Source organism: Podarcis cretensis (assembly GCF_951804945.1).
Source record: "Podarcis cretensis genome assembly, chromosome: 6".
Lineage (NCBI taxonomy): Eukaryota > Metazoa > Chordata > Lepidosauria > Squamata > Lacertidae > Podarcis > Podarcis cretensis.
Window position 1 is genome coordinate 8,273,642 of NC_137175.1, and position 16,260 is coordinate 8,289,901.

The window sequence follows — 16,260 nt, forward strand, 5'->3', positions numbered from 1 at the left end:
TGACGGGCAGAATCCGGGACCAGGGGAAAGAGACAGTGGAAGAGGACTGGAAGAACTTCAAGATATATCTCAAAAATAATTGTAAAATTGAGGAATGTTAAGATGTCAGGGGGTAAGAAGTAAAGAATTGCAGCAGTAAACAAAAAAACTTAAGAAATATTTTTGAAAAAGAACTAAGACAATGGACTTAAGGGTTGCTAAAGAATTTTAAACAAGGATGCAGGGATTGGGAGGTATGGGGAAGTCAAAGTATGAACCGATGATTATGAAGTAATACTGTGTTACATTGTTCTTCATTTTATGTGTGGAAAATTAATAAAAATCATTATAAAAAAAAAAGAAAAAAAAAAAAATATTATTATTATTATTATTATTATTATTATTATTAACCTTGCCATTTGATTACTTCATGCACAGGGATCTTGTCACTCTAGAAGTGCTTGAAAATGTCCACCCAGGTGGTTTTCCTTTACAGCAGGGGTCCCCCAACCCGCAGACTGTGGGCTTTATGCAGCCCCCAAACTATTTCTGTGTGGTCCCCAAGTTGCTTGGCTGCTGGTGTCATGCTCCTGGCTCCCCGCCCCCCGCAGACTTGCACTGCTCCTCATGGTCCCAAGCAGCACCATCTACTGCTGCTCTCCTCTTTTCCCCCCTATCATTTCCTGAAGAAACACACGGGCTTCACTGTTTCTTCTGGTCTCACCACCATCATGGTGCCATCTGAGATCTTGCGAGACCCTCCCAGAGCACAGTAAGCAAATCTGACAGCTTAAAAGCTCTTTCCATGCTGGAAAAACCCTGTTTTTTTTTTTTTTTTAAAAAGAGCTTTTAAGCTCTCCACCTTCAGTGCCTTTTATTTGTGTGATTTCAACCAGCTGACCTTCAAATGCATAAAGTTGAAATCGCACATGTTAAATGCGTACAAGCTGTGATCGCACTGTATGTTCGAAAATGGATTGAGTTCAGGTTAGCATTTCTTCATTGGCCTTTGACCTTAATAACATTAGTAAAGGTAAAGGTAAAGGGACCCCTGATCACTAGGTCCAGTCGTGACTGACTCTGGGGTTGCGTCGCTCATCTCGCTTTATTGGCCGAGGGAGCCAGCGTACAGCTTCCGGGTCATGTGGCCAGTATGACTAAGCCGCTTCTGGCGAACCAGAGCAGCGCACGGAAATGCTGTTTACCTTCCTGCCGGAGTGGTACCTATTTATCTACTTGCACTTTGATGTGCTTTCGAACTGCTAGGTTGGCAGGAGCAGGAACCAAGCAACGGGAGCTCACCCCGTCACGGGGATTCAAACCGCCAACCTTTTGATCGGCAAGTCCTAGGCTCTGTGCTTTAACCCACAGCGCCACCTGTGTCCCTAATAACATTAGTACCACATTCCAAAAACAGTGCATAGTAGTTTACTTGGAGTAGACCCACTGAAGTCAATGGACTTAATTAACTCAAGACAGGTAGAGAATGTACAGAGTCTTACCACTCACCCACTCCAAATAGAAAGTTCTACTTCTGTGCTCCTGAAGTGATATGATCACATATAAATTGAATTCGTGATATAGGCAGAATGCTAAGATTTCCCTTGCCCTGTTTTGAGCAATTGCTGGGGACAGAATGGACGCCACTTATCTTTCAGTGCAGGGCCAGCCCTCCCGTGAGGCGAGATGAGCAGCTGCTTTAGGCAGCAGGATCAACAGATGCAGTAGATCCCCATATAGATCTTGTTTTCCTCCCATCTTTTTGATGTAGATCTTCACTCACCCTTTCTTCCTTGGTGGCTGCCATTTTGCAGTTTGCCTCAGGTGCCAAAATGTCTTGGGCTAGCTATTCTTCAGTGTATGTTAGTTTCCCTTTCCCCATCCATTTCAATAGGGGCAGATTGCTTTTAGTGCAGGGGTTGCCAACATGGTGCTGTCCAGATGTTAGTGGACTACAACTCCCATCATCCCCAGCCGGCATGGTTGGTAGTCAGATGGGAGTTGTAGTCCAACAGCTTCTAGGAGGACGCCATGTTAGCTAACCCCAGCTTAGTAAATCAAATGCAATTTAAATTAATAATAATTAAAAATTGTCTTTGTTGTGTGGGAGATGAAACACCACAGGGCAACTGTGGTAATTGGTGGTAATCTGAGGTAGTTTGGGTTTGCTGAAAAAGTTCTGGAATCATTTCAAATGGTAGTCTCATCAGCATAGAAAAATTAATAGGGATACATGGGGTTGTGTTTATCAGAGAATTCTGGTTCCTGGCAAGGGATGCTGTAGATTAAGGTTTTAACTATTCCCTCCAGAGATTGGGGGCAGAAGGAGCTGCAGATGGACTTGTGGTTGGGCTGTTGATGAAAACGTCAACTGACAGAGGCTGCCCTTCCGTTTGTTTTTAAACCCCTCGTCTTATTGGGGGTGCCTGCAGGAGACTCGCAGAATCTGTGTCTGTTAGTCTGGCCCTGTGCCAGGAAACCCCCACCCTACTGTATTTGACGAGTGGTCTTGTTCTTTCAAGAAGAGACACCTCTGGTACTTTGCCAGGAGAATGGAGCCGGGTTTTTTCGAGAAAGAAAGGGCGGATTCCGTTTGAACTTGCAGCGGAGGTTGCCGAGCAGAAGGAGCGATGCTCAACATCCCTTCTGCTACTGGAACGGAAGCGTTGCGCTGCCAAGTTCAAGTCACCCTTCCTCCCTGCCCCCTCCCCAGCGCAAGCCAAAGAGGCTACCCCCTTCTGCATTTTAAATGTGGCTGAGAAATTGCTAATGGTACTGAGTCGGGCTCTCAGGGTGTGCCCTCTTGACTTACTAAAACAGCTCATGTGGGGTGGAAAAGAATAGAAAGGAAGGTGGCTCATTGGGCCAAACCAGATGTTGTAAAAGACAGAGAATCACACGTTTCCACAGAGAGAAGGGGCAATAGTGGCAGAGCTGTGGCAGCTCTGGGTCATGTATAGTGGCTCATGCATAAATGCACCTGCTCATTTGATTGATAGCGCAATCAGCACCTCTGCCTTGTTCTTTTCTGTGGGAGAAATTCACACCTTTTAGGCCTAGTCCTTTTCTCTTGCTTTAAAACATTGGAGAAAAGATGTCAAATGCAAGCGAAAAACGCCAATAATTGATATTTAGAAGGGGCAAATAAAAATGGCAAAATAAGAGCAGAGATGGAATACATAATTCAGTTGAATTCAGCGGGAAGCTATCTCCCTTAAGTTTTGCTAGCCAAATAAGTAGATATTTGCCAGCATTGGGAAATGGTGATAATTAATATCTGGGAGAAACTGCAGAATTCAGAGTAACTTGAGAGTAAATCTTGACGATATACATTTAAAGAAAAGGGAAAGTATCTCTGCTTCTCCCTCCAATGCGTTGGGAGGTGGAAAGTGCCAGTTTTTAGCAAGCATGGAAAATGGCAGGATTAATATTTGGGAGGCGGGAAATCACAATGAAAATTTTCTAATTGATTTGAGAAACATTTTCAAGGGCTCCGTGTACCGTTAGAGATGCTGCGGCCGAGGAAGACATTTCTGATGCAGAAGGGACTGTTTGTAGAGTTATTTTTTTTATTGCAAAGCTGTCCCCAAACCACACTTTTATTGCGCTTTGCTTTTGACGGAAAACGAAACACCCCCCCTCCCATCCTGGCTCCATAATATCCCCGATGAATGTGTCCCTTCCACATCACTTTCTGCAGTTGATCAAAGTTTCCTGTTTGGCATGAGCCCTCTGGTCTAATTTCTCTACTCTCCCCTCATTTCCAGTAAAAGCAATCCATCCAGAAAGTCACTTTGTGGATGCTGCTCAGGAAACTCTAGGTACCAAGGGAATCGCTTTGCACTGAACTAATCCAAAGCTGCACGGCTCACCCTCTCTCTTTTCTGTCTCTTTCTTTCCCCTGCTGCCTTCTGTTCTGACCACTCATCTGCTTAATAGAGGTGCAAAGGGAGGCCCTCCAGAATGTCCTCTGACGACCAGCCGACATCGCCTGCTTCTGTGTTTCCCCAATGAGACCAAGTGCGGAAACCGCAAGCTGTAACCTTGCCTTAGTCAGAGTCATTCTTAGCAAGCTAATAAGGTTAATAGTGACAAAAGAGACCGGGTATTCGGGGGAAACACTACCCTGGAAAATAAAACAAACCCTGAAAAACGACAACACCAAACCCGCTCTCATCCCTCGCAACTTGGGGTCTCCCAGTTTATTATTAAAGAATTCGAATTTGGAAGTACGTATATTGATTGTATTGTAAACCCACTGGGCTGAATACATGTGAATGGGCTTCTCCTTCATAGCTCTGAATTAGTGGCACTTGAAAACATAACATGGCTTTTCTGGCACTTCTACTATGCAGTCACAGACCACTAATCTTCCACACATTGTAGCTACAAGACCCCTAACTGCCTAACTGCAAGTACCACTGAGCAAGATTTGGGCATTGATGGAGAGTGGGAACTCAGATGACTGAATCCCAGATTCCAGTTCCTGCAGCATCTCTTATCTGTCTGTCTCTGCGACAGTTAAATCAGCTTGAAAGACTTTGCGGCCAAGTGTCTTCTCTTAGGGCTATTAAACTACTAATTCTTCCCTCTGCATGCTTTGGACAGTGGACTCATCTTTTATTTTTTGCACTTAAGTGTGGACTTGGCCAGTGCAAGGCTGATTTAGAATGCCACAGGATGCTTGCGAAATGTGATTGATGTTTGTCAATTGCAAAATGTGATCTGTTTGTCCGTTTTTGGAATCCAATCCAGCTCCTAAACCCATCAGTCTTTCGTTTCTAAGATGCCAGAGCTCTGTTAAGTATCCCACCATTAAGAGGCAAGAGGCTACCACCACAATACATTGGACTTGCTCCCAAGTAAATAGGTATTGAATTGCAACCTGCATTAGGAAGATAAGCTTGGGTTCACAACTTGGGTTGTATGGTGCTTAGGGTTACTTTGCACGCAGTATGATTATTAGAATCATTTCCCACAGTATCTTTGTTTTTTTTAAAAATAATTTTTATTAACTGGCCAATCACATCAAATTAAATCACATCATATAAATTCCGAATTACAAAGCCAAATTTTTAAATTTTGTTGGGGGAACCCATACTTCAAGATCCAAAGGGGAATTCAAATCATCTTCTTATTACTGCGTTAATGTCCAAATCAGTCCCAATCAGTCCAAACAAAGTTCATAATTCTATCCAGTCTTATCTTGGTGTTGCCACATCATATCTTGTTCGTATAATTTCTCTTTTTCCTTTACGATCTCTTCTGTTAGTCTCCTTAAACCGATAGCAAGTATAATAATCCTGTGTGGATTTCCCGTTCCTCCACTAAGTCCAGATGGTTTCCATATATCTCCTTTGTAGATAACATCACTTTTTCCATCGTAAATTTTGGCATTTGTCGCTCTTAAGTCCCACCGAGGAGTTGATTCACGATATGTAAACAGCTCTATTTCTCTCTTTCTCCTCCCAGACCCAAGAGCTCCCACAATGCCTCACAAAATGGCGATGGTATTTTTTTCTAAGTGCAACACTCTAAAACTCTTAGCTTTCCAGCTTCATCTTGAAACATAGCTTTGGATCGAAAGTTTATCTCCACACAGCCTTAAATCCACAGCTTAAGTCCTTAATTTCTGACTCATTAGGGGAGGGGATTCTTGTTAAATCACATAAAAAGGTAGAGGCAGGTTTCCCCCCCTCCCCCTCAGTCATTTATCATACCGTATCTTCACGTTCTTCTCGTATTTTATTGTTGTCTTGTTATCAGAAATCTCTTCTGTCAGCAGTATTTACTCCCCATTTTCCTTGATGTATGTGCAATTAATCATGTCCAAATTATTTCTTTTGAAGATCATTGCAACCAGCGGCGCGAATCGGGGACGGCGTCGAGGAGTGCCGAAAATCCCACAGGAGGGCTTTGTGCCTAGTGCCCCCACCCCCACAAATTCGGGGGTGGTATAGGGCACAGCAGGCAAGGGCCGCCCCCCCTAATCCTGGGGGGGGGGGTTAAGGAGGCTAATTACCCCCATCATAGCCTCCAAATTACCTCGTGTGGGTCGGAGAGATGTTATTGTCAGCCATCTTCCGATGCGCCACCTAGTGGCCCCCCCATTTCCCACAGTATCTTTGAATATTCAGGATAAAATTGTGGTTTTTAAGAGTTGTGATAAGCTACGGTAATGTGCTGGTACTTTGGAATTAGTCCTCCTGAAGGGAACTGACAATACTAGGAGTTGGCAAGAGCAAAAAGAAAAGTCAGATAGTGTGTTTCTCTCCTGCTCCAAAATGCAAGTAAAATTCAGAGAAATCCTTAGTAGAGTGATGGTAGAGAGAGAACTAAAATGTTCCCTGAGATGTTGTGCAGAGAGATGCAGCCCTATGAGAGAGATTTTGCAAGAAAGTGAAACCGAAAGCAGCCAACATTTTATATTATGTAAAGCATTTCAGAGCCAAGAGCAAAATTCATTTGCTGTGCACTTTGAGTAGATCTCGAAGGCATGATTTATATATGTATATATAAACCTAGCAGGAGCAATACCATCCATGTTGCATCTTTTCTCTCAGCTTCGCTTAATCCTTGAGGTGTTGTCATATTGTGCGTTTTCCTACACACACACACAAACACTCTTAAATGACAGCCAGCCAGTGATGTGTAGAAGGAAACATGCAATATGGCAACATCCTGAAATTTGTTTGGCAAAATGTTGTTTCGCCCTAATATTGGCTGGAGCAGGATACCGGAAGGTGCCAGAAGCTTTGGCACTTAATGGTTCATCTTTTAAATACACCGTTTAGGCTAAAGGTAAAGGGACCCCTGACCATTAGGTCCAGTCGTGACCGACTCTGGGGTTGCGGTGCTCATCTCGCTTTACTGGCCAAGGGAGCCTTTGTACAGCTTCTGGGCCATGTGGCCAGCATGACTAAGCTGCTTCTAGCGGACCAGAGCAGCGCACGGAAATGCTGTTTACCTTCCCGCCGGAGCGGTCCCTATTTATCTACTTGCACTTCGACATGCTTTTGAACTGCTAGGTGGGCAGGAGCAGGGACCGAGCAACAGGAGCTCACCCCGTTGCAGGGATTCGAACCACCGACCTTCCGATTGGCAAGTCCTAGGCTCTGTGGATTAACCCACAGCAACACACTAAAGCACACTAAAGCATAGATCCTGCATAGATTTCCTCTCCCTTTCCTTATGTCAGGGATGGGGAATCTTTTTCAGCTTAGGGCTTCATACTCTTCTATGAAACCTTCTGAGGGCCGCATGACAGTAAGTTGGGGCCACGGGCAAAAGAGGATGGGCCAATGTAAATGTTACCTTTGCACGGTAGGTTAGTTTCTGCAGACCCTTTTTGCAGACCCTCCAAGTGACCCTATTTTCCAGGGACACTCCCGGATTTACAGAAGCCATCCCAGTTTCTGATTTGATCCCAGAATGTTCCACTTTTCCTTAGGACATCCCTATTTTCGTTGGAGAAATGTTGGAGGGTATGGAGTTATGCAGGGCCGGATTTAGGTTTGATGAGGCCCTCAGCTACTGAAGGTAATGGGGCCCTTTATATGTCCAGCTGTCCTTTGTCAACAACAAATTCTCGCTGTTTTTTGTGTTGAATATACGCAGGTGGCGCTGTGGGTTAAAGCCTCAGCGCCTAGGACTTGCCGATCGAAAGGTCGGCGGTTCGAATATCTGCGGCGGGGTGCGCTCCCGCTGCTCGGTCCCAGCGCCTGCCAACCTAGCAGTTCGAAAGCACCTCCGGGTGCAAGTAGATAAATAGGGACCGCTTACCAGCGGGAAGGTAAACGGCGTTTCCGTGTGCGGCTCTGGCTCGCCAGAGCAGCGATGTCACGCTGGCCACGTGACCCGGAAGTGTCTCCGGACAGCGCTGGCCCCTGGCCTCTTAAGTGAGATGGGTGCACAACCCCAGAGTCTGTCAAGACTGGCCCGTACGGGCAGGGGTACCTTTACCTTTTTTATATGCTATATGGTAATTTATGGACCTAATAGGTATCTGAAGCCATTTGCAAATGCAGAATGTAGGCACCCCATATACAGAAATGAGCAAACCAGTGATATTTTAGGGAGCAGGCTAGCAGGCGGGGCCCATTACTTACATCATAGAAGCCTACACAACACAAAACACTGTTGCTGTATGTAGGTTTTATTTTACTTTATTTTTTGTCTTATATTTTGGAAATGTACATCCAGGGTTTTTTCCTTTAATTTTTTTGGGCCCCCCAAGAGGGTGGGGCCCTAAGCTATAGCTTGTTTAGCTTGTACATAAATCCGTCACTGCCTGTCACTCAGCCAGATTGCCAGTTGCGTCGCTAGAATGAGACACAACATCATCCAAGTGACGTCAGCGAGCATTTCAAATATTCTGATTATTTCTGCTTTTAGATATTTTTATTTATTGACTTGATATATTTTTTTTGGGGGGGGGCAGCTGCTCCCTGCCTCCCAGGCTACACCCATGGTGGGCTTGAGCCACACATTGGGTAAAAGATTTCTGCAATTCAGGGGGTTAGACTAGATCAGTGTTTCCCAACCTTGTGCCTCCAGCTGTTTTTGGACTACAATTCCCATCATCCCTTGCCACTGGTCTTGCTAATCAGGGATGATGGGAGTTGTAGTTCAAAAACAGCTGGAGGCACAAGGTTGGGAAACACTGGACTAGATGACCTTTGTGGTTCCTTCCAGTTCTAGGATTCTGTGACTTTGTATAGATGGAGCCATGGTCCTGAATCAGCTGCAAAGGCCTGCCATTGCCCCACCTCCTTTCCGGTTCCGAACCGCACTTGTTCCCCTGTAGAAATTTCCCTGCATGTTGCAGCTGCTTGATTTGGAAAACAGGTCCCTGGCTGAAGGAAAACCTTAACACAGCAGGGGGGGGGGGGGTGGTCTGTCTCTGTCCTTTGAGACTTGTTTGTTTTCCATTACGCCAGGAGGTTTGTGTGGGGGGAAAAAGTTCCTTTTCATTATGAGTAATGGGCTTTCAGGGACTGCGTTTCAGTGCATTAGCAGTTCCCCATAATTAATGTAAGATTTTATTTTAAAAGCATAACCAAGCACAGTGAGAGGTTGCTAAACAATTCCTGAAGGGAAAGGCAAGCAGCTGCAGAAATAAAAGCCTCTATGAGAGTCGCTTCGGGAAAGACCTGGGTTTTATTTTTATTTATTTATTTAATATCTTATTTATTTTTTGAAAAGCGTTTATCGAAAATGTGAACATATTTATTTGTTTCCCCGCTCTTGAAGGGGGAAAAAAAAAAGGCTTACAGAGCAGCTTGCAGATATCAATAAAAAAGACCGTCCCTGCCTTCAGGCAACACAAAAAGAAAAGGGGAGGAGGAGGGTGGAGGAACAAAGCAAACTCTGGGATTAGGTCTTTGCTATATAGGGTTCTTGTAGCAATCTTGTAGCTGGAATGGAGAGTTCAAAGACAGGAGGAGTTGCTGGTCAGTTACCTGAGCTGACGGAGAGCTCCTGTGGTCTCACCTCTTCCTCTTCAGCAACCTTATGGAAGGGGGTCTTGCTAGGTGAAAGCGAGGAAGGAGCCTGATCAATATATAGTGAAAGCCTTGTCTCTTGTCCGGTCAGCAATGAAGCAGCAGCGATGAAACAGGAGAGCCTCAATTTCTGGATTTTGGCTCTAGCCTGGCCCCCGACAAAGAGAGTCTGACAGCATCACCTTGTACACCCTTGTTCACCTCTAGCATCTTCAAGCCTCTGGGCAGAGATGCGGTACTTCTAAGTATCATGGCTAGTAACCGCCAGGAAACATCCTATGTGAATTCATTCTGTCTTTCCAGGAAAGGCTTTCATGCTGGTGAACTGTTTAGCAGTTAATGTGGTGGGAGGTTAAATAAAAGCACAGCTGAATTCTCAGATGCACATAACTCTGGGATTCAATGTTCAGTAATGTAATGTGGGAAATCTGACCCAGAAACCCTTGATGATGCGATTGTGCGCAGGTAGCCTACTTTTTATATGCAGGAAAGCAGATGTTATCAACGTAGAATAGTCTAGCGGATGTTGGTGGAGGTGGGGGAACAGGAAGAAAAAGCAGAAAAGTTGGCATACAGGAAGATTTGGATATCCTAGGCGCCAGGCGAAAATGTTCCTCTTCAACCGGGCCTTTGGCTGACTAATATTCTACAGCCTTTTATATGTGTCTGTGGGAAGGGTGGCGGTTATCGTTTCCCTGTTTTGCTCCACTTGTTTTCATGTTTTTATCTTGTATTTTATTCTGTGAGCCGCCCTGAGATCTCACGATGAAGGGCAGCATATAAATCTATAAAATACAATAACCGTCCTAAAAGATCAAGCTCACAAAATGCCCTTAAATACCTTTGAACTAGGTAGGGCAAAGCCATCCGACAGAATGCATGCGTAAAATGCTATGGAAGATGGCTGCCTCCTTCTTGGCCTTGACACAGAACTTTGCATGATGGGTAATGAGGCCAGTTACCCATTTTCTAAGGTCTTCTTCTCCCACTTCACAAAGCAAGTGAGAAAATCAGGAAGGTTTCGAGTCTTGCATCCACATCGTGTTAGCCTGGTTGTTCGATCCAGGCTCTCTAGACTTTGATATTGGCAGAAGTGGTTTCTGTCAGGTATATCTCGGAAGAGTCTTTCTTCACTACCCCCCTCAGACAAGGATCAAGGTCCAGATTTTGAACAGTTGAACCTTACCCCCATTCCCCTGTGTACAACAGCTACCGCTTTGTGCCCCTTGTCTTTCCATTTGCCCCTGACAGACCCTAACATCCCAAGACCACTTTCTGTTTACTTGTCCATTTCTCATCGACGCTCCTCGATTAACGACCCCCTACTTCATCTCCATCCATCGCCATGGAAACCTTCCCCGAAATTCCTTTTTTCCGAACCGGTCTAGTGTTTTAAAAGCCACATCTCACTGCCGCCGCTTCAGCCGCCGCTGCTTTGAAAGACAAATCGATTTTGAATGGCTGAAGGGGAGCCGCCGTGGTGTTTTTGGAGTGACTTCCCCTTGCTTGTCTCCCCCCCTCCCCTTTTTTCTTTTTTGGGTCTCTTGTCTTGGTTTGTCTCTGTGCGCAGTCAAAAGGTCAGCTTGAAAGATCGTGTCTTCTCCAGCCCTCGAGGTGCGGCCACAAAAGGTAAAGGTTCTCCTCAGGCCCAGGGGATACGGAGGTCCCCTAGTGCGGACCAGAGCATCGAAGACAGTCCCAGCAAAGTGCCCAAGAGCTGGAGCTTCGGGGACAGGAGCCGAGCCAGACAGGCTTTCCGCATGAAGGGAGCTGCGTCCCGTCAAAATTCAGAAGGTGAGGCAGCTCAGGGTGGTGGTGATATATTATGAGTTCATTCATTGCATTTATAAGCCATGCTTCATCATCATCATCATCATCGTTTTGTTTGTATGCTGCCTTTCCATAGTTGAAACCCCGCTTAAAATGGCTTACAACATGACAAGATCTACATAATTACAAACATAACAAGTGTCATAAGCAATAGATAAAGGTAAAGGTAAAGGGACCCCTGACCATTAGGTCAAGTCGTGACCGACTCTGGGGTTGCGGCGCTCATCTGACTTTATTAGCTGAGGGAGCCGGCATACAGCTTCCGGGTCACGTGGCCAGCATGACTAAGCTGCTTCTGGTGAACCAGAGCAGCGCACGGAAACACTGTTTACCTTCACGCCTATTTATCTACTTGCACTTTGACATGCTTTCGAACTGCTAGGTTGGCAGGAGCAGGGACCGAGCAACGGGAGCTCACCCCATTGTGGGGATTTGAACCACCAACCTTCTGATTGGCAAGTCCTAGGCTCTGTGGTTTAACCCACAGCGCCACCCGCGTCCCTAAGCAATAAATAAAATACATCAAAAAGTACACAACCAAATGGAAACAATTTCCACATAAATCATAAGATCTAACACTAAAGATACAACAATAACAACAACAGCAACAAGCTCTCTCAACCCCCTGTAAACAATGCTCCAGTCCAAGAATCTGTTCAACAGCCTCAGCTTTTGTAGCTGGAGTCAGTCCACACTCCACTCTCCCAGGCCAGATGGGAAAAGGCCAGCAAGGGCTCACAGCCAAGATGGTCTCATTTAAAACAACACAGATAAAAATGATAAACAATTGAAAAGAGGAGCCCTCTCTGCTGAGCAGCAGCCGCCGTCCTCATGAGGCCTGTCAGTGCCTGCCCTAGGCCAGGTGGAGAGAGGCAAGAGCAGGGCCCTTCAGGCTCTCAGCAGGCAGTCCTCCTGCGAGAGTCCTCCTGAACTTCTACCCTGCCTGCCCCACGCAGGAGCTCAAGGCAGTGTCAGTGCTTCTCTGCCAGTGCTTCATTTAATCCCCACAACCCTGTGTGGCAGAGGTGCCATCTTGTACCCAAGATTGGGGGCCCCCGATGTATGGTGTCGGCAGGCGACATAATGTGTGCAACATCACAGTGTTGGGAGGAGGCTGAGCGTGGAGCCCAGCACGGCATGACTTCTCTCATGCTCAGGAGGAGCCAGCTCCTGAACCATGCCGTGCTTGGCTTGGTGATCGGCCTCCTCTGCCCCCTCAACACTGAGGGGGCCTGGCCCTGTGCCAGCAGATTTTGAGGCGCCCAAAGACCTGCTCCTAGTGTGGGATGTGAAACACAAGAGCAGTCAAGTACAACATTCCTAGAGTGAACATGTTTACACAGGGGGAGGAACGTTTGTACAGCCAGCAGGTAAACTTCCTGTTTCCTTCTGGGCTGGGACAGACTTCCTCTGCATGTGACTAGAGGTGGGCATGGCCTCACCTGTGCAGGTAATGACAAAAGCACAAAGCAGGGCAGCCATCTCTCTCTCTTTGACTACATGCATCGAAGAAACAACATCTGCTTAGCCAAAGATGCTAAGCAGATGCTAACCCGGCCGGAGCGGGCCAGGGGCAGGCTTCCATCCAAGAGAGGATAAAGGGACTGTCTCCTTATGAGATCGTTTCCAGGTGTATGTTACTTTTCTAAGCTAAGTCTGCCTTCTGGGATCCGACTGTGAACAGAATGTGAGTGAGTAAACTCTTTTTACATTTTTATAAAAGACTGTGTCGTGTCTTATCTTTTATGAGGGAATAAGGGGAAAATATCAGAACAGTTATTATAGAGGCTTTAGCGAGGCTGAGCAAACGCATCCACTGTGAGTTTAAAAAGGGAAATGTTACTCTGCTAAATTGTGAACTTGTTAACGCAAGTTGGAAAGGCTATAATCAAACAATATATCCTCTCCTGCATCCCTGAACATTCCCAGACCTAGGAGTTGGCATGCCTGCTGTGAGGTAGGTTAGGCTGAGAGGCAGTGACAGGTGACATCTCTGTGGCGCAAGCCTGGGCAGTGTGTGTGGAGGTCCTGCGCTGCCCAGATGACAAAACCCCTCTCTCTGTGTGTACATCCTTTCCTCATACGCAAGTGTCCAGCAACCCACATCCAGTGGAGCTGTCGGCACGCTATTACCAAGAGCAGAGTATCCGCAAGAAGCGAGGCTGCCAAGGAGTCCAATTCACTTTGTTGCATCATCAAGTACTTTGTAAAGGGTTCCCATTCATATTTGAAATCACAGTTGTCCTTGTCCCGTGGCTTATGTGTCAATTTTGCCAGTTCTGCATAATCCATCAATTTCTCTTGCCATGATTCTTTAGTTGGGATTTCTTTGTTCTTCCAACCTTGTGCTATTAAAACTCTTGTAGCTGTTGTCGCATACATGAAGATATTTTTCACAGCCTGCAGATTTTTGGAGCCGCTGATGGGGGAGCATCCATTTCAGTTATCCAAAGCTGCTATCTAAACCTAGCTTAAAGAGAAAGGGAAAAGGTTGTCATAAGCTGTAGTCACATTTGCCTTTGCTATATTCCCAGCACATTTTGCCAGGAATCCGTCACTCTCTGCAGCAATAGCTTTTTATGCATTTATCCTTCCTCTATCTAGATGCCTGCCTCCCCGGAGAAGACATGCCTGATGCCGACAACAAAAGCTGCAACTGCGAATTTGTGACCGAGGATCTGACACCGGGCCTTAAAGTCAGCATCAGGGCAGTGTGGTAAGGGAGGGAGAGGAGGGATGTGTGCATGCAAACAAGGGGGCAGCGTGACCATGGGAAGTCCAAGCAGGGCTGAACAATGCCAGGGGCTCAGTTGCTACAGGCAGGATTCTGCATCACACATAAAATACGGCTGGTGGAAGAAGCAGATGGCCAGGTGAGTTGGACCTGCCATGCTCGCTTCCTGGCAGTTGGGTCTCTGTTGCTTACTGGGAGAGAGAGGCGTTTAGGGAGGTCAACGCGGTGCAGATGCACTGGCAGAAAAGCCAGAAGGCTCCGCTGGTGTGCTTGCACCGTGCCAACCACCCCACCCCACACTTCCTCCCCGTAACCCACCTGCCAGGAAGTGGCCCACCCGATGAGCCCCTTCTAGTGAGAGAAGACTTCAGTTTGGCATGGGAAGGAGTAAAACGGGGAGACCACACTCAGCAGTTAAACAGATATCTGTAGATCAAGGTCCTATGATGGTTTGGGCTTAATGCTAAGAAATATAGTTCCTTCCAGCCATGACAACATAATGACCAGCCCCCCTCTTGAATACCAAGAGCCCAAGTCATAGAATCATAAGACTGTAGAGTTGGAAAGGAATCACAGAGTCATCTAGTCCAACCCCTGCAATGCAGGAATCTTTCACCCAGTGTGAGACTCGAACCCACAGCCCTGAGATTAAGGGTCTCATAGGATGTAGGGTTAGAAGTAGAAGATAGTGTATTTTAAAATAGTGTTATTTGTAAGTGATAAAATGTGAAGATTTTTATGGTAAATGAAAGCTTGGTTAAAAAAAATGGCTAGAAATTATGGTATATGGAAACTGCTAAAGATGAGGTAAAATGAAAATCAGATAAGGGGGACTTGGGGAAGCTCACCTAACAATGTTTAGAAAAAATAAGGATAAGACAAGAATTTGTTTGTATGGTTTGTTTTTCTGTTTGTGTTATTTAGTTGTGCTATAAAAAATTTTATGGGACGCAGGTGGCGCTGTGGGTTAAACCACAGAGCCTAGGGCTTGCCGATCAGAAGGTTGGCGGTTCAAATTCCCATGACGGAGTGAGCTCTCATTGCTCGGTCCCTGCTCCTGCTAACCTAGCAGTTCGAAAGCACGTCAAAGTGCAGGTAGATAAATAGGTACCGCTCTGGCAGGAAGGTAAACGACGTTTCTGTGCGCTACTCTGGTTCGCCAGAAGCGGCTTAGTCATGCTGGCCACATGACCCGGAAGCTGCACACCGGCTCCCTCGGCCAATAAAGCGAGATGAGCGCCGCAACCCCAGAGTCGGTCACAACTGGACCTAATGGTCAGGGGTTCCTTTACCTTTTATAAAAAAACTTGGAGGGGAAAAAAGAGATTAAGGGTCTCATGTTCTACCAACTGAGCTAAATCAGTGCCCTTAATTCATACTTAAGAAGCCCCAACCACAATAAATGCTGACCTCTTCAAGGTTTATAGCAATAGTGCCTGTACAGTTTCTTCATGGGAGACTCTTTCATTGGAGAATTTCAAGCAGAGGTTGGGTGGCCCTCTGTCCCGGGTGCTTTAGTTGAGATTCCTACGTTGCAGGGGGCTGGACTAGGTGACCCCCAGGTACTTTCTATGATTCCCTGCCATGGTTGGTCCTTGGTCTTTGCAGCATGCATGCAGCTCCTTAAAATCCCAGCATCTTCCTTCACACTAGGGGAGCTGCTGCCAAGGTGGGAGAGCTCTCCAGGTCTGACAAGCACAGAGAGTGGGGTGGGTATATTTGCATGGGGCAGAAATGAATGCATTTTTGGGGGGTGGAGCTGGGGAAGGAGACAGAGGGAAGGTAATACCCACTTGGCTGCAGGCCTCCTGTTGTCACTCTCTTCCTTCTAGTGTCATGAGATTTCTGGTTTCCAAGCGGAAGTTCAAGGAGAGCCTGAGGCCGTACGATGTCATGGACGTCATTGAGCAGTACTCAGCGGGACATTTGGATATGCTTTCCAGGATCAAAAACCTCCAGTCCAGGCAAGAGTTCTCCCCTCTTTCAACCTCCTGCCTCCTGCTCCCCATTGGGCAAGTGGAAGGGTGACCTTTTTGACCGTCGCCCACCTAACATTTTCTTTCTTCTCCTCCAGGAAAAAAGCCACAGGGTGTTGTTTTTTTTTTTTGTGAGTAAGGACTGCTTATATCTGGGTTGCAGGGACTGGATTTGTAGTACAGTCAAACCTTGGTTCGCGAACGGCTTAGTTGCCGAACAAATCGGCTCCCGAATGCT

The 16,260-nt window shown here is 46.3% G+C and overlaps 1 protein-coding gene across 9 annotated transcripts in view; it reads left to right on the plus strand.

The window, feature by feature from the left end:
- Positions 1 to 16,260, plus strand: part of KCNQ2 (potassium voltage-gated channel subfamily Q member 2) — a 148,541-nt gene that overhangs the window by 112,466 nt on the left and 19,815 nt on the right. For 5 of the 9 annotated variants that reach the window (XM_079979094.1, XM_079979085.1, XM_079979090.1 and 2 more), the window contains 4 exons: positions 3,747 to 3,800; positions 11,053 to 11,276; positions 13,917 to 14,028; positions 15,879 to 16,010. In XM_079979094.1, the coding sequence (XP_079835220.1) occupies positions 3,747 to 3,800; positions 11,053 to 11,276; positions 13,917 to 14,028; positions 15,879 to 16,010 (522 nt within the window). The remainder of the gene's footprint in view (positions 1 to 3,746; positions 3,801 to 11,052; positions 11,277 to 13,916; positions 14,029 to 15,878; positions 16,011 to 16,260) is intronic. The other 4 variants (XM_079979088.1, XM_079979089.1, XM_079979092.1 and 1 more) reach the window with 1 other exon arrangement.